General features: G+C 41.4%; 1 protein-coding gene across 2 annotated transcripts in view; it reads left to right on the top strand.

The window, feature by feature from the left end:
• The window catches only part of DSCAM (DS cell adhesion molecule), a 367,344-nt gene that overhangs the window by 227,759 nt on the left and 121,186 nt on the right, over positions 1-18,399 (top strand). For both annotated transcript variants that reach the window (XM_041487754.1, XM_041487755.1), the window contains exon 9: positions 2,237-2,410. In XM_041487754.1, coding sequence (XP_041343688.1) covers positions 2,237-2,410 — 174 coding nt within the window. The remainder of the gene's footprint in view (positions 1-2,236; positions 2,411-18,399) is intronic.

Raw genomic sequence — 18,399 nt, 5'->3', positions numbered from 1 at the left:
TGTCCTCAAGAGTATCAGCCCTTTCCTTTCTGTGAATAAATTGTTCCACAATTTTTCATGTGAAGAAACACAGGAAGTGAGTGGGCAATCAGTGGCAGGCATCTACAGTTAGTAAAGCACAAATGTGCATTCCAACTAAATGATAGGAAAAATTTCTTGTTGAAGAAAAAAAACTGACAAAAAGGAAAGTGGGAGAAGCACATGAATAAAATAGTGAAAAAACCAACAATGGCAACTGAATTTTTCTGAAAACATTATCATTTAAACATTTTTAAATATGTAAAAATATTTACATATTTTTATAGTATTGGTCACCAGGCCTTCAGTGTAGCCATAAGTTCCCAAAGCAAACTCTTCTAGGACTAGAAGTGGTTTTGCTATGAATGTCTGGGTTTGTTTTTTTTGGTTTTTTTTTTAATATTCTAGATCTTGTATTCATTCTAGCTCACCATGTTACAATAAATAATTCCCCATAATATCTATTCACCGTATTTCCTTCTGGGTTGACTCAGCCAAATGTTTATAGTGATAAATGCTGACAGATATTAACTTTGTGTACAGAAAGTGGTGTAAGAGAATTCCATTGAAGAAGAGCACATTTTGACTTCCCTGAAAAATCCCATGTCCTGCTGCCAAAGTAGATTGTAAACCCCTTTTTTACAAGAAATGTGTCTTAATATACATTTAGGGAGTCTTTAATGTTGGAGGAACCTGAACTTGTGGTGACAGTACAACAGCATCATGCTTCCTGTTCCCTAAATCACTCAGTATCTTATTTCCAAGGAAAAGTAGATTCTTTCTTAAAACTTGATACAAAAATCTTTGGCTTCCTGTTTTTATGTACCTTCCATTTTTACAGTGCTGCCAAAAGATGTCTGATCAGTGGTCTGAGCTTTTTGTTGTTTTATTTGTTTCATTTAGGGCTTTTTGTGGATTTTTGGGAGGTTTTTTTAAACAGTGCACTTTGTCAATAAATCCTGGCTGCAAACATGGCAGAACAGAGATTTTTTGTGTCACCAGTCCATCAGCTGTAGCAGGAAACAAGAGGAACAGTCACTGATGTGGCTTTCCATGTTATCCAGGGTTTCACAAACAAGGGCCTAGAGGTCCCCTGAGTGTGCCATGTTTACTACAGCAGACATCCTCTCAGTCATAAGAAATTCATTTGCTGTTTGCATTAGGGATGCATACTGCCATGACTGTTCAGCTGTAATTGTCAATAATTCATCAGCCTCTAAATGTACAACAAATGTGCCTTTTCACCCATGAAAGGGCTGAAAATCTTCATTTCCTCTCTCCCCCTTCCTGGTTCTTCTGCTTGGTGCTCCTTTTGCCCCTTTAATATGGGCAGATTATTGCTGCTGTTGCATTCCTTCTTTTCTTGCAATTAATTCAGTTTGGATAACTGCCTTGGTTTGAGCAGGCAGGTCTGCTAAGGAAGGTGGGAGCCTCCCCTGAAATGGAAAATGTAAACCCCTCCCTCTGAATTATTATAATTTTGAAATTAAAGGGCTCTCAGGCAAAGATATGAGAATAGAAATAACAGTACCTTATTAGGAAAATTAAAAAGAAATACAAATGTAATAGTACAAAAAGAAAAACCATTGCCAGAGTCAGAACATGCCCTGTCCCCCTGTGGGTCAGGGTGGTGGCACAGTCCCATCCCATGGGGGCTCAGCCCTCCTGCAGTGCTAGCTGTGGTTCTGCTGGAGCAGGGATCCTGCACAAGGCTGGAGTTTTCCTCTGGAGCTCCAGGGCTGCTGGAGATGGGCCTGCTCTTCCTCTGGGAATGCAGGGCAGGAGAAAGCTGCTCCTCTGGGAATGCAGTGGGCAAAGGCTGCTGTGCTGTTCCAGGCTCAGATTGTATCCAGGTAGGAATGCTTGGCTCCTGCCCTGGGCGGAGCATCTCCCCATGGGATGATGGAATTTGATCAGCCCTGCAGGGACACTCCCTGGCCATGGACAGCAGAGATCTCCTGGAGGGAGGATTGGCTGTGGGAGAGATAAAGAAAAAACTGCCCCAAGAACAGCAGAGAACTGCCCCAGCTCTGACAGATGGTGACAGACCACGCACCCCAGCCTAAGACAATAAGGAACCATCCTGTTCCTTCTGGTGATATCAAAGGCCATTTTCATTGCACTGAGCCTCTACGAACAGGAAGATGTGTCTTGTGCCTTGTTAAAAATAAAATCACGAGGTGCTTTTTAACCTTTCTCCACGGGTTTCTTGCTGCAGGTGCCGGGGTTCCCCAGTTCCAGCCGATCGCGCTGAACGGTCGGATCCAGCTGCTCACAAACGGCTCCTTGCTGATCAAACACGTGCTGGAAGAAGACAGTGGATACTACCTCTGCAAGGTCAGCAATGATGTGGGAGCAGACGTCAGCAAGTCCATGTACCTCACTGTTAAAAGTAAGAACTGAAACGCTTCTCTGTGATCCAGATATTGCCATTGAGAGAAAAAAAAGGCTTAATGCATCCTTAGTTTGGAGGGAAGGGAACTGGGTTGGGAGGGGATAGGTTGGATTTGTTGGGTTTTGATTTAATTTTGGCTTTCAGTTGCGTGTGGTAGCACCTCGAAGTTAGGATGTTTAATAAAAACCTTTGTTAGGTAGAGGAAGAAAAGCAAATTTTTACCAGGTCTGAAAGCTATCCCTGAGTCATGAAGGGAAAATAAGAAAGTTTTTCAGGAGTACAAAAAAAAAAAAAAAAAAAACCAAAAAAAAACCCCCAAAAAAACAAAGGACAAATACCCACAGCAATTGTCATAAATCTCAGAAGTTGAAGGAAATGTGGATTAAAAAGATACTTAAATAATTCTCAATGTTTCATAGATGGAAACTGTAGGTACCATTGCTATAAGTAGATATCACAAGATATTACAACATACCCTAAGATTTTATAGATACAGCCACAGTAGTTATTTTCACTTAGCCAGGTAATTTTCAGAAAATCCATCTAAATGCACAAGCTCAACCTACCTGTACTTTCCAGGCACAAAAGACAAAAGCAGTCCGGTTTTCAAGTTCGTCTTAGCTATAATTCCTTGAAACATCAACACAGTTTAGAAAACAGAGGAAATATAATGGAAAAAAAAAGATGTAGAGATAATATAATTTCTCTCACTAGAGGAAAAATAGAGACTGTTGACACATCAGCGTTCCATATGTTCCTGGTTGACCTGTCAGACCAGTATTGAAGGAGGTGGCCACACTATGTACTTTCATGTTTGTAGGGTTTTTGAAGATTTACGGAATGCTTTGAAGTTCTGGGATGCCAATTACCTTGAAAAAGTTTTGCCCTTGAAAGTAAAAAGATTTTTTTTTTCCAGAAAGGAAGGAAAATGGAATTTATTCTCTGTTGGAGAGTGCCCTTTAGACAATTACTGTTTAGGATGAGGGGTGTTGTTTGTTGTTGAGAATTAATAACTAAGTTAGTTTAAGAGTGACAAACATTTGCAAGCCCCAATATCTCAGATGCCCCCTCCACTCTAATTTACCATAGTGACTTTATCTTCTAAAAAACAACATGATGATCCCTCCAACAAATATATTATTTGGACATTTTTTCTGTGGGCTGGTAGAAGTTCCAGCTGCTGTGGTTTGCAGAACTGGCCATTTTTGGGCCAATCTTCACTTGCAGGAGCGAGGCACTGCTGTAAATATTCCACCAGAGCCAGCTTCCCTCTGCTTGGCAGCCGTGCACGCTGCCTGTCTGATCACTGCATGCAGTTTCATGTGTGATAAAAGAGCATCCCTTATCAAATAAGAGCAGGAGCTTCCCTGGGGAGCCAGCTGCTGTTTGAATCTAATGAAAACCCCTCTGGCTCTGAGATAGCAGGGAGCAGCCTGTGGACCTCACACACCCACACTGACACCAGTCCACTGCAGAGCACTGGGAGGGTGCTGGGGTCTGTGTGGAAGGGGCAGAGCTTGAGCTTCCATCAAACACTCCTTAAGGACAAGAGATATCCTTAAGATACTCAAGTGAAAGAGCTGCATTATGGCTGGATCCCCTCTTATGGTGGTGTGGTTGTGGCTCATAATATTTGCACCTGATCAGGTGGACTGACTCCAAAGTGAGGGCTTGGATTTGACTTTAATCGCTCTCGTCATTCACTGTTTCCTTTTTCTGTGTGGTTAGTCAGGATCCTGCTCCTGGACCTTGGTCCTCAAGTTTAGTCCTCCTCTAGATAAAAAACATTGGTCTTCCTTCATGAAACTCATGGTATTCTTGATTAGTTGATTCTTCTCCACAAGGTCACCCTAAATGCCTTCTTTAGGCAGAGGCAGAGGGTGAGACCATGCAATTGCTTCTGGGTGACAGAGTTGGTAAGTAAGGAACAGCTTCCAAACCATGAACAAGGGTTATCACTGATGCATGTTTTTGTGGCTTCCTTGTGACAAATTGCCTTCCCACCTTCCTTAAGTCTGTTTATGGCTTATCCAAGAGCAGTAGCTCAAATCTGATAGAAAAAGCAGAGTGGCCTAGATTTGGTCACTGATCATGAAATTAGACTGGACCTCAGAAAGAAAAACATGGCAGCAGTCCCTTTACACCTAATTCTTGTTCCTTGTGCCACAGATACCTCATGCATGCAGGTGCTAACCACTGATGGTATCACTGAACTTGGAAATAAACCCACTTGTGCACAGGAGATTCTTCTCCTCCCTGTCTGATGAAGTTTTTACCTACTCTGTTAGTAACACTGCTGGATAAAGTTTTACCTTTCACAGATCTTATTAAAAAATCTCTTAAATGAGCTGATGCTTTACTCCTCCAGAATTTCCATTGTCAGCTGTATGTAAACAAAAAAGATGTTGACCTTTGTTGTCAAAAGAGAGTAGGAGGTTTTTTTTGTTTCAGTCGTTCAGGAGTGGGCAGGATGAAAATTGATTTAATCTATTTCCATTACTTGCTACCTCTAAAATGAATGGATTTTTTTTCTTAGTAAAAACCTGTGTCAAGCTATAAACCACCTTGACTTGCTTAACAAGACTCTTAGTGCTAAGGGGGAAATTGTAATCATTCCAAATATACATTTATTCAGTGTCTCAGTGTTTGTTCAGTGACACCTTCGTGTCAGAGGAGATGATCCAAATTCTTAGTTGAAGGGAGATTGCATGAGAAGGGAGTGCAAAGAAAAAGAAAAAGAAAAAAGAAAAGAAAAGAAAAGAAAAGAGAAAAGAAATACCATCAGAAATGTGAAAAGAGCAAGCTGCCAGCATCAATGCTGAATCAGGAACCACAGGGCAGAAAATTTTCATTTAGCAGCTATTATCCTGCTCCCTTTCTTTTCAGGGAATGGACATAAAAATCATGACCAGTGAATTTTTCTCTTCTTGTGATTCAAGGATTAGTAGTTCCCAAATTCCATATTCACTAAGACACACAATATTAGAAAGTTATGAGAGATCTGGAACAAGGCATCTAGTGCTGTCTTGAGAAATGACTCCTGGTGCTTGGGATGAGAAGACTTCTGAAGAATTTCTGTAAAGGATAATGAGCCTTTAACATGAAGGGAAGAACTAAAATTATTTAAAGGTTGCCTGGGAGTCACAGGGGAAGAGATGACTGCTTAAAACAGACTGCCTGCCTTCATCTGAATAAATGTCACACTTCCTAATTCCACTTTAGGGGCTGTATATAATGTGATAGAATGGTATCCTGAAAAAATTACCTTCTGAAAAGCAAGCTTGCATTAAGGCATGCATGTTCCTGTGTAAATAATCTGTTGGATGCAACCACGTTAGCCCTGCCCCTTCTTAAATCTATCACTTCTTTTTGTGACAGTGTGGAGCCTCACAAGTTTTAATCTGATCATCAAAACATTTCCAACAAATCCTGTCTGCCAAGAAAACAGAATTGCTTCATTCACTTTCCCCTCAAATATGCTTCTCAGCTATTGGCATTATATGTGTTTAATACATAAACCCAGAGCTGTCAGTCAGATCCACAGTTCCTTCCAGCAGGAACATGCTAATCCCAGCTAATTCTTCCAATGCCAAGTTTCACCACTTAGACTTTTTTCTTTAAAAAAAACAACTTTGAAAATTGTTGCCTATGACAAGAGCTGATGGAATAACAGGAGAAGAGGCTGGTGGGAAAAGGGAGCCTGGTAAAACTGGTAAAACTTGGAGGCTGTACCTGTACCACGTCATGTTTCTGCTGCCCCTGCCTCTCTTACAGTGCTGCTTGCCCATGTTGACCATGACCTCTTCCAGGCTAGATTTGCTCCTCACCATCTTAAGGCAACTCCTGGAGCAAAGAGACCTCAATCACACATGCTGCTGCAAAAGAAATAAAATATAACATTGGTTATGAACACAAATAAACCCAGAAGATGCTTATGGATGGAGACTGGATGGCGTGGAGCTCTTTTCTCCTCTGCAAGCTAACAGTTGTTCCACCATATGGCTGAAGCACTGCAGCATTTGTTTATTGAGATGGATGGAAAGCTCTGCCTGTGAAGCTTTATCCAGGCAGGATAAAGGGACAATTTCCATGTGACCAGGCAAATGAGTTTGCTCTGCTGCGACACCAGCAGCAAAGCCAGCAAGCTGTGATGGAGAACTCACTGTGCACTGCTCACCAGGGTGCCTCTAAATGCTCATTTTAGTCTTGGGGAAAATAATTCCTTGCTGAGAGAACAGGAATGTTGAGATCAGCCTGACTGCTACTTTTGTTTGTGTATAAAAAGCCGATTTCTCATTAAAATGCATGTATCCCACAAGGTGTCAGTAAGGGTGGCATTGCCTGTTCTACATTTGCAAAGATAGATTATCCATGATATGTGGTAAAGAAAGCTTAAAACCACTGTCTCTAAAACCTCCAAAAACACTTATGAGAAGGACAGCAATAATGCTATGTCAAATTCACCTGAGCCCAGTTATTTTGATATTTCTTAATCTTTCTTTGCTCCATTTTTCTCACAGTCCCATGGTCTGTAAATACTAGTTTCTGTGGAAAAACAAAACAAGACAAAAGCTCCCTTCTCTTTTTGTGTGCCCTGATTTACTGTTTTCTTCTTCTGACATTCTGCCATCTTTTTTTTTTTTAAAGGCTTTTACATTTATTTGATTCTTCATCCTTATTTTGCCGTTATCTCAAGTAGAGTACACTTCCGTGAAATGGACAAATTTAGCCAAAATTGGTAAAAATCTCTAGCTAAATGGCTTGCATGTGTCCTGAGAATTAAAGAGTGGGGCAAAGGCAAAGAAAACAAAAAATAATTTCCTTGAATTGCAGCTACTCTCTTGCCCCAATCAGTCGTTCTGCTGAGCTGGTAAGCTGCCCTTACCCACCTTTGCCTTTGCCCTCATGACAGGCTGCTCTCTCCCTCTTTTACCACCATTTTCTTGGTAATCAAAGGCAAAAACTGTGTTAAACATGAGGTTGTGAATAAAATGTCCAATTCCAAGTCAGTGGTATGAACTTAAAGCCCTTTATGTTTTAATTTTGTGCTCCTGCCCATAGTAGGGCAGTTGGAACTTGAGGATCTTTGAGGTCCATTCCAGCCCAAACTGTTCCATGATTTTATGACTCTAATTGTTTCTTTTCATGACTCTAATTGTTTTTATTTTATTTTCATGAAATGCACGGTCTAAAAGAAACCGTGAGTGAATCTTGGATGAGATCTCCCTGGATGCAGATGCTCCCTCTTGTTAACAAAACAGCCCGTTTCTTTCCCTAACGAGGTCCTCCCACAACGAGAAAGGAACAGGGCTCTAAATGCTGTTCTCTGCCTCTTCAAACTGCTGGCACAGCTTTGATTTAGGGACTTGCACTTTAATCACCCATCATGTGTCATTACCCCGACAGGCGGCAGCAGCCGCCAGACACGAGCGCCGATAAATTGCGCCAAGAATCGCTGGAGCGATCCTTTGTTGATTTTCCTTTACAGCTATTCCATGGCAGATCAGCTGTCATAACAACACAGAGCCTCTGGCAACAGAGGGAAATTAAACATGAAGTATGTTCAAGGTAGCTGGTAGAAGGCTGGAATATCCCTTTTCTTCCATGCCTTCAAATGCTCCCTGGTCCTCGCGGTAACGCCAAGCCCGTGGCAATTCTCTTGTAAGATAATTGCCAGATGTGCTGCAGCACAAATACTCAAGTGGGTTTGTATGCAAATCTTTGCAATGCTCTCAGTTAAGGAGAAGAAGTAAGAACCTCTGTCTCTTTCTTTTTCTTTTCTTTTTTTAATAAATATTTTTTGAACAATATAGCAGCCCTTTTTCTGTTCTTCAAGGCTGGTTGCACAGCAATGTTTCCAGCAGAAGGGTAAAGCAGATTTTTTTCCCACAAAGTGCAACATTCTCTGCTGTATCAACAGCATCATATTTATTGCCTTTTTTTTTTTTTTTCCCCCAAAAATAGCTGTCTCAGCTTTTTCATGTCCAAATGGCAACATTCAAAAGGGAGCAGGGGTGAGGCTTATTTTCAAGAGTTTTCTTTCTGGGGAAATTTTCATAGTGGATACAGACTTTTGAGGCTTTCCTGAAAAATAATCAGTTCAAGAAGAAAATTGTGATGATTTAGTCTTCCAAATGCCTTCATATCTTCATGGTTTTTTGAAAGTCTCATAAGTGATGGGATTCAGAAGCTGCTGTTTTATTTTCTTCCTTCCTTGAACAGATTAATACTATAAAAACCACAGATATTTTAGCATGTTCTCCTTCCTCAACATTAATATTTATTGTGTCCTGTTACATTATCCCTTTATTCAGACATGTTATGTGGCTCTCAGATTGCAGTGAGCTCTGTGTCCAGGTTTGGCCAGCTGTGGTCAGAAAACTGTGCTACAGAGATCATTTCAGATCAAGGACTGCAGCTCCTCTGTCCCTGAGCACTGCTGAAACAAGACTTAAAAATAATATCTGACCTGCTCCTTCAGCTGAGATGGTGGTGTGGCAGGGATTGATACCAATCAGACAGATTATCCATTCATAGTAACCATCACTGAGAAAGTACAAATGTCAGTACATTGTATTTGGCACGATTCTTCAAACCCTACTGTGCTCGAATGCAATAAATTATAATCCCAAAATGTTCTAAGGAGGAAATACTCTGGAAATTATTCTTACTGGTGGTTTAGAATCATAGAATCACAAGGGAAGGGGCCCACAAGGATCATCCAGTCCAACCCCTGGCCCTGCACAGGACAGCCCAAGAGTCACACCATGTGCCTCAGAGCATTGTCCAAACGCTTCTTGAGATTCTTGGCAGGCTTGGGGCCATGATCACTGCCCTGGGGAGCCTCTTCAGTGCCCCAGCACCCTCTGGGGGAAGACCCTTTCCCTGATCTCCAGCCTGAACCTCCTCTGGCTCAGCTTCAGGCCTTTTCCTCCAGTCTTGTTCACAATTCTTCTGCCCAGGGCAGAAGTTGTGCCTCCTGTGAGGGGAATTGCTGGGCTCAGGCCCTGCCCGTGCCTCTGGGGCCATTGCTGGGCCTGGAGCAGAGCCTGGGCCTGCTCTGACCTCTGCACACAGGGACAGACACAGGGACAGCCAGGGACAGACACAGGGACAGCCAGGGACAGCCAGGGACTATAATCCATGCCTCGGCTGGGTTTTGGGGTGTCCCCAGCTGATTGCTGCAGGTCTGGATAGCTCAGTTCTGTTCAGCACAGCCTGTCTGGGCTCCCAGGCAGCTCCCAGCCTCAGGCAACCTTAGCAAGCAGTTCAGCTCTTTGTGATTATCAGCTCATTTGTGATTTCAGCTCTTTAGCTTGCTAAGTGCCTTTGGCAGATGCAGGGAGAGAGAGGAGAAGGTTGTATGAGGTTCCACAGAGGTGTCTTTATTGGAGTCTTCTGCAAAGGTTCTCAGGGACAACATCTTCTGACAAACTGGGCAAAAGTGGGGGTTATTATAGGGTACAGGAGTTTTAGAAATCGCCCAGTAGTAAGGGTCGAGGGGAAAGTGACCTGTGGTCTTACAGAGAGATAAGCAAGGGTCTGAAGGCGGAAGAGAGGGGCTTCTTAGGTCCGGCCATCATGACCAGGCATTTCCTGTCTTAGGCTGCTGAACGCCATGGAGGCCTTGCAGGCCCTGGGCCTGCTACAAGGGACAGCCAGGGACAGACAGATAGGGACAGCCAGGGACAGACACAGGGACAGCCAGGGACATCCAGGGACAGGCAGGGCCAGGCAGGGCTGGTTCCCCTCTCACTGGGGCTCCTCTCCAGGCTGAGCAGCCCCAGCTCCCTCAGCCTTTCCTGGGCACGGAGCTGCTCCAGGCCCTTGCTCAGCTCCAGGAGCTCCTGGCCCTGCTGTGCTGAGGAGAATGCAGTAATTGCATCTGGACATTTAGCCCAGAAATTCTTGTCAGAACACACCACTCTTACAGAATAAAAATTTATCAAATATATTTATTTCCCATGTTTTCTTAAAATTACAAAGTGGTTCTAAATCTCAAAGTCAGCCACACAAAATAAGTCCTAATACAAATAGTGTTAGGACAGTGGTCTCATAAGTTATTTCTTTTTTCCTTCTATTCTTGTGGTACTGGAGTAATGACTAACCACTAACCATGCCCACAATCGAGCGTTGATGTTTACTGTGTATCTGAATCAAATGGGTTTCAAATTAAGCATAGATATAGGTTTACAGTCTTGATATTTCTTGAATATTTACTTTTATTTAATGCTTAGATCTCTACATTTACCTGGATTTTCATGCTATGAAACCTACTAATTTTTCTGAGTCATATTTTAAAGTACAAATGCTGCTGTGAATACATTAGTTTCATTTGCGAGGTGGGAGTTGTTTGCAGTGTGTTTGATGGGTTTAATATTGACTTCTGGGGGAGGAAGTGAATGCAGGATCTATTGCAGCTTATTTTTATATTTGCAATGTCATCAAAAGTTGGGTCTATGTCTTGCTAACGAAGATTAAATAAAACCAAGAGAGTATTGTAAAGCAATAGTGGGATGTAAATTAATTTAGTGGCTATGTGCACCACACATGACTATTTCCACTTTAGAAAAGGTAGTTCTTACAGTACTGCACTTTTTCCTTTTCCTTTTCCTTTTCCTTTTCCTTTTCCTTTTCCTTTTCCTTCTACTTTTCCTTTTCTTTCTACTTTTCCTTTTCCTTTACTTTTCCTTCTCCTTCTCCCTCATTTCTTTTTGTCTGTGTCAGTCTTGCCGGCTTTAAGGTACATCTCATTTAGAAAGTAACCCTGTTCCAGCAGGACAAAGCCTCAGAACTCCCCATTATTATTTTATATCAGTTTAGGATTTGCAGAATGCTCTCTGAACAGACAAAATAGAGGGCAGACTCTTATTTCTTCTTATATTCTTTTCTTCTGCATTTTGAATGACTTAGCCACTGTCTTTTTCAGTAAAAAGCTTATATTTCAAAAGATTATTCACTCTTTTTAAAGTTATTGAATGCTGTTATAAGGCCTGCATCATAATTCTTTATAGTTCTTCATTTTGTTTATTTATTTATTAATATTGTTTATCCTTATCTTTCATTTGAAGAAGAAAAGCCTAAACTGAGTTATAACAAAAATAGCAAAAATTATTTCACAAAACATGAAGAAATATGTAGGATATAAACTACATTTGAGTATCAAGTGACACAGATGCCAAGTCAGTTACATTTTTCTGTATAATTCTCCTGCAGCAAAAGAAAACTGTAAAAAAAAGTTTCATCTTCAAAATAGATTTTCAAAAATTGTGTGGTGCTTTTGTTCACATTCCTCTGTGAAAATCCTACAGTGGTGCTTAGTGTGGGAACAGTACGTAGAGTCTGTGATATTCAACATAAACAAAAAATTTTAAAAATTAAAAAAAATTAAATTAAACCTTTGCATGTCAGGTACTATCAGAAAAAAAAAAATTGCAAATGCAGATTTTCTTTCACCAATCCATTTGCTTGGTGGGAAATGTTTCCTTCACCCTTTCACCTTCCCTGACCATTGGGATTTGCTCAGTGCATCAGCTCCCATCCTCATTGCACATTCAAATATTTGTAGGGTATGTGATGCTTGAACAAATCTGAATATTTTGCTTTTATCTTTCTTGAGAAAAAAAAAAAAAAAAATAGTTTATATGCAAATATTTTATGCTTTGGATTAGAGTTTATTTCTTTTAAGAAATAGTATCACATGTCACTATCAGCCAAAGATGATCTTTTACAGCTGCTTCCATCAGTGCAACTTAAAGCTTTTTTTTTGGAAAGCAATTGTGCCTTCAAACATAAAGAGTCTCTCTCACTTCTGGCCATAGCATTGATTTCTGAGTGTCCTCATGGTATAGATAACTGAAGAAGCATGGCTCCATTTTTAGATAAATCTTATTAGAATCCTGCAGGGCTGAGGAATGAATTGATCTGGTCTGTCAAACCAGGAGATAATGAAAGAATGAGCTCTTACTGTTGGCCTAATTACTTATGATTAATCTAACCCCATCCATTTTTTTTTAACTGTCTCCATTAGGCCAAAGAATAATTATTCTTACACCCAATTTTTGGGTTTTTTTCCAATTCTGAGCTGGAATATTTGATCATGTAAGACCTGTGTTGTCCAGGTAGTTATGTGTCTTTGTGACAATAAATTTAGATTCTCTGTCACTAATTATTTGGTGTTTAACTTCCACCTGGACAAATTCCTTCCCTGAGAAAGCAATGTTTTGTAATTTTATGGACATAGGTGAGCACAGCACCAAATTCAGAAAGGAGAAATGATCTTTCAGGGAGGGAATAAATTTTATAGCTCCGACCACCATTCTTGACTTGTGAAAGAGGTTTTTCCTTTAAAATTCCCTTGTACAAGTATCCTGGTTTAGGGAGAATTTGGGAGAAAACCTCTAATTTGGGAGGAACCCCTCTAAAGGGGTTCCTCTAGAGAGCAGATTCAAGTGCTCCTCCCCCAGCTGGTTCAGGAAAATATTTCCTTGGAGAAAAGTGAAAAAAAAAAACCTGTTTATTTATCAGGCAAAGCATTCACTAGCACAAAAAAAAAAGAGAGAACAATATTAAATAATAAAAGAGACAAATGGGGATACAAGCATTATAAAGTCACCCTAGGAGAACAAGGTGATGTGTTCTCAGGTGATGGTGGGAGCAGCCCAGTGTGTGCAGGGATTGGCAATGACATTTAAACTCCCTGCTTTTACAAATGAAACTTCTGGTGAGATTTCCTATTCATCATTTTGCAAAAAATTCTACTAGGCTGTAAGAGATCTCTTGCTGTGTTTGATCTATGGAAATTAAAGGCCTCAAGTGCCAATATTTCTGTGTCTAAGTGCATGAATGTGTGGCCACTCACAACACAGAAATACAGACTCATTGAATGGCTTGGGTTCTGTGGGTGATTTGGTGAAATATAATCCCTAAAGTTAGATCAACCTAAAAAAAAGCATCTTAAATATTATGCTCCTACAGCCATTTTTTTCATCAGAGCCCTGATTTACAGAAATAGTGTGGGCACAGATGTCTTTCATGTAATCAGTGATGTGCTGATGCTTAGCAAAGAGGATGGTTATTCAGGAAACTAAACATATGTTGCTTATATTTGGTTTAGGTTTGGGGGTTTTGTTGTTGTTGTCTACAAATTTGGCTTAAACTTTTAAGAAAAAGTCCTCCAGCAAATGTTGTAATCCTTTGGGAATGAATGGTAAAGCAGCAATGTCAATGGCCTCACTTTCAGTCAGCACTGCAGGTTCTCTCTGTTCTGTTTTCCCATCCTGAACTTTTCTCATATTAGTTAAAATAAACTCTAAAATCACATCATCAGTGACTTAACAGGAACATTTTTCTACTAACAGACTTGCCACATTGATAGATAAGTACCTGAGAAACAATCCTTCCATTTCTTGCTTCCATTTCTTTCCCTGTAAAGGGCAAAGGATTTGAAGGCTCTAATGTGAGATCATATAAACCTATGATCACAAAATCAGAAAGAGACAGAAAATAGAGCTATTGATTAAGTCCATTTTGCTGCGAATCATCAGAGCAGTAGAAGGAGGATCTGTTAGATGATTATTTTTCCTGCCTTTTAATTATTAGCCATTGATGTGGGTAATTGCCCACAGGTACACACACAATAGTGCAGCAGGATCTCACTTCTGCAGTTTTATCTCAAAACTGGCTTTTAAAATAAGTGCCTATTACTGTAAGTACTCTGCAAGAAAGCAGCACTCTGCTGTATTTTTGTCTCCCTTTGCAATGCAACCTAAATGTTGCATTTACAACTGGAAGGAGCTGGCTCCTTGCCATGCACTTACAGCCATAAACCCACATTCTGAGCAAGGCAAATCTTCTGCTATCAGATTTTTAAGTGGTGACTTGCCGAGCTGAAATAAGGGAGAACAGACTTTCCATAAGTGGTTGCATATTGTTGTGGAAAATCCAATTACCACTTGCTAAATGCCCAGGTCTGAGATTTAAATAAGAGCTAAATGAAGTGCCTGGCTTTTAAGGAAAATGGGAATGCACCTAAACAGTGAGGAGAATCTTTACAGGAGAGCACAGTAATCTCTGGGTGCCCTCAGGAGTTTTTGCCGATTCCCTGTAGCATTCCCAGTCCTATTTCAGGGAACTCCCCAGTGGAGAGACTGCTGTGAATGAGGACTTGTGAGTTTTATTTGCATATATAATGAAAATAATGCATTTCACAGAGGTGTTAACTCTTTCACTTTGGAGTCTTAAACCTTTCAGTGTGGAAGACCTCCCAGAAATGCTTAAACTGAGAGAGGAGAGAACAAGCTGGCCAGAAGGAGAAGGCTGGCACAAGCACTATTTAGCTTTGATAGGATGGCTTTTTCCTTGGCTGTTATTTGCTTATTTCACCTGTCAAGACCCAGGAGCAGAATAAATCTGCTCAGAATAAATCAGTCTCTCTTCTGAATGAGGGGGCTCAAATGTACAAAGCAGTGGCTTGGCAGCTGCTGGGCTGTGCTGGGTGTCCCAGTGTCTGCTGAGCATGGGCATAGGCAGAGTAATTAAAGACAATTAAAGAGGTTGAATTTCCTCTCAGTTGCTGTGGGGTAGGCTTGCAGACCTGGGCAGTTACCATGGCCTTGCTGACACCCAGCAAGCCCTTCAGATGTTACAAATGTGCTTTTTAATATAAATATACACATTTAGTCTGCTGCTTTTCCCAAGAAGTTCCTTAGATCTTGTCCAAATTCAAGACTATTTCTTCCTTTGCTGATTATTCCAGCTTATTCCAATAGCATCCTGGCTTAGCTGTGTAACTATAAACCTCTCACATGGACACTGCTTCTGGAGCAAGAGTTGACTTTTTGCAGCACAGTTACAATTACTTCCAAAAGCAGGAGACAAGAGAACAGACAGATCATAATGCCAAAACATAAGCCTGAAGAAAATTTTGCTTCAGCTCTTGAGTTTGAGTGAGCTGAACCTGTGAAATGCAGGAGCTTGGAAGCACCATGGGTTTAACTTGGGACCATCCAGGGATATTTTAGTTTGGAATCCACAGGAGTTTGAGTGCTTTTAAGGGATCTGTCACATCCTCCCAGCTAACTGATACCACCTTTGTTCTGGAAAAGCCCAGACAGAGCTCTGTGAATCTTTGAACCCCATTCAGAATTTAAGCTTTGAGAGGAGCAGCTCAGCTCATGGTTCCCTGGATCCCTCCTGCCCTTTTTTAAATCTTTCTGGAGGATCCAGCATGATCCAGCTTTCATCAGTTGTAGCTTTTATGCACAAAGACAATTCTCAAACATCTTCCCAGGGATCCAGTCTCATAATTTCTGTAGACACATTGTAGGCAGCTTTCCTGAGGACTCTAGCTGTGGCAGGTTGGAAATTTCATTCACCCACAGCTTTTTTTTGTGTGGCTGCACCTGCATGCAAGCATCTCCATGAAAATATTTTTCATGCCCAAATAGAACCTTTTGAAAATCTGAATAACACAAAAATATCTATGTGCAATTTGTGCAGCCTTCAGGGAGAAGAGTGGATTATGATGCTTGAAAGCAAATTTTGGCAGTCTGAATATATCTTATTTTCTTAGGAAGCTCTAAGCAGTGAGAAGCAGAATTGAGTTTGTGGTGACATTACACCTAAACCATGGCAGGACTTACATCAAGACATTGAACCATCAAATATATTGGCAAAAATTTGGCAGCAAAAACCTAAGAGGAAGCCAGAGAGGGACAATTCATCAGGAAGTGGAGTGACAGGACAAGGGGGAATGGCTTCAAAACAGGGAATAACAGGTTAGAAAGAAATTGTTTACTGTGAGGTTGGTGAGGCCCTGGCACAGGGAACCCAGAGAAGCTGCCCCATCCCCTGGCAGTGTCCAAGCCAGGTTGGACACTGGGGCTTGGAGCAACCTGGGACAGTGGAAGGTGTCCCTGCCCATGGCACTGGATGGGCTTTAAGGTCTTTTCCAACAAAACCACTCTGTGATTCTTACATAAAAATGCTTCACATGTCTGAACTGCCTTTGTGACAGCCTGCTTTCCATGCAGACAAGGCTGCAAGGAGAGAGTTTTCTGTCCTGGGGCTGCAGGAGCAGGAGGGGACAGCCTTTGAACCATCAAATATATTGGCAAAAATATGGCAGCAAAAACCTAAGAGGAAGCCAGAGAGGGACAATTCATCAGGAAGTGGAGTGACAGGACAAGGGGGAATGGCTTCAAAACAGGGAATAACAGGTTAGAAAGAAATTGTTTACTGTGAGGTTGGTGAGGCCCTGGCACAGGGAACCCAGAGAAGCTGCCCCATCCCTGGCAGTGTCCAAGCCAGGTTGGACACTGGGGCTTGGAGCAACCTGGGACAGTGGAAGGTGTCCCTGCCCATGGCACTGGATGGGCTTTAAGGTCTTTTCCAACAAAACCACTCTGTGATTCTTACATAAAAATGCTTCACATGTCTGAACTGCCTTTGTGACAGCCTGCTTTCCATGCAGACAAGGCTGCAAGGAGAGAGTTTTCTGTCCTGGGGCTGCAGGAGCAGGAGGGGACAGCCTGAGCTGCAGTGGGTTTGCTCTCCACCTCTCCAGCTTCATTATTTCACCGTGCACACTGATGAACTGTAATTGTTTCCTGGCTCCCCTTGGTAGGAGATCAGGTGACAAAGGGGTTTGGAGCACTGCTAGGTTCCTGTTTCCCTCACTGATCTCTATTAGAACAATCATTATGATAATGATTCTAATCCAAGCTTCTGTAATATAACTGAGAAATAAATGCTTCTTGGTTAATATGCCTCAATTAACGGGTCACCCAGCATAGCTGCAGCAGGTTGCAAGTAAGTAGCTTTCAGGATCTGAGCCCAAATGATTATAGGTTTTCTTTCCCTTTTTAGATGAAACGGATTCATAAGCCTTACTCAAATGAATCGCTCTTGTAGTCATTAATTATAGTATACACATGTTAATGACATCATTATCAGGAGATAACATAATGTCCCAAGGACCACGTGCTACAGTTGTTTCCTGTGCAAACAATTGAGCTTGATAACACAGCCTGTCACAAAATGTCAAAAGAAACCACATGGTGTCTCGAAATGATTGTGAAATTATCATGTGTCACAGCTATGTGTATCATAAAAAATACCATCACGACAGAATTTGTCATTATCTCTTGGGTGAGGGATAGTGAAGAGAACAAATAATTAAGATCTTGAACATCTCAAGTGCAGCACATGATGCAGCACTGAAATGTTTAAAGCATATCTTGTGACTGAATTAAAGTGCATTAGTCATGAATTCAGGATATGCACAGTAATAGGCAATATTAAGCACCTTGGGAGATTTTTATTTTCTCTTATTTATTAGAAATAGACAGAAAGGAATTAGTCCTTTTAATATCCTACAGTTTAGTTCTCCTTTAGCACCTCCCTTTTAGCTTGTATGAGGATTGGGTACTAAGACTGTAAGAAACTTGTCAGTGTAACTCTTATTTTAGCAAATTAAATCCTGCTCAAGTGAAAGTCAGTGCCAAAGTTACTCAAGACCTCTGTGGGAAGAGAATATCAGTCATAGGGCCTCATTTGAGCAATCTCATTTTCATCCTTTCCATGATGCAGCAAAAATTTCAAGCCCCTGGCCAGCCTGTGGGTTTTGCTGCTGACAGAATAGCAGAGCTATTCACTTAGAAGTACTGAACTCCCCCTTTTGCCATCCATGGATTTTGGCAGCATTACCATCTTCTGCACTTTTCCTCCTGAACTCAAGTGGAGATTTATTGGGCTCTATGTTTTGGGTTTTCCTGTTTTCCTTTCACCACCGAACTGAAAAACAAGATTATTCTCCTGCTGGAAGGAAGCTGTGCAAAATCATTGCCCAGAGCCATGAGGTTCTGCAGGCACAGAAAGGTGGAACAGCTCTCCCCAGGACACCAAAGCTGCTGGTTACAGACATGCCAGAAGTTTTCCTGCTCCAGGGATGGCTCCTCTGCAGGGTTATGTGAAACCTGCTGGCA

Source organism: Pyrgilauda ruficollis, unplaced genomic scaffold, assembly GCF_017590135.1.
Source record: "Pyrgilauda ruficollis isolate IOZ18807 unplaced genomic scaffold, ASM1759013v1 scaffold84, whole genome shotgun sequence".
Classification (NCBI taxonomy): Eukaryota; Metazoa; Chordata; class Aves; order Passeriformes; family Passeridae; genus Pyrgilauda; species Pyrgilauda ruficollis.
This window is presented reverse-complemented; position numbering and strand designations above follow the sequence as displayed.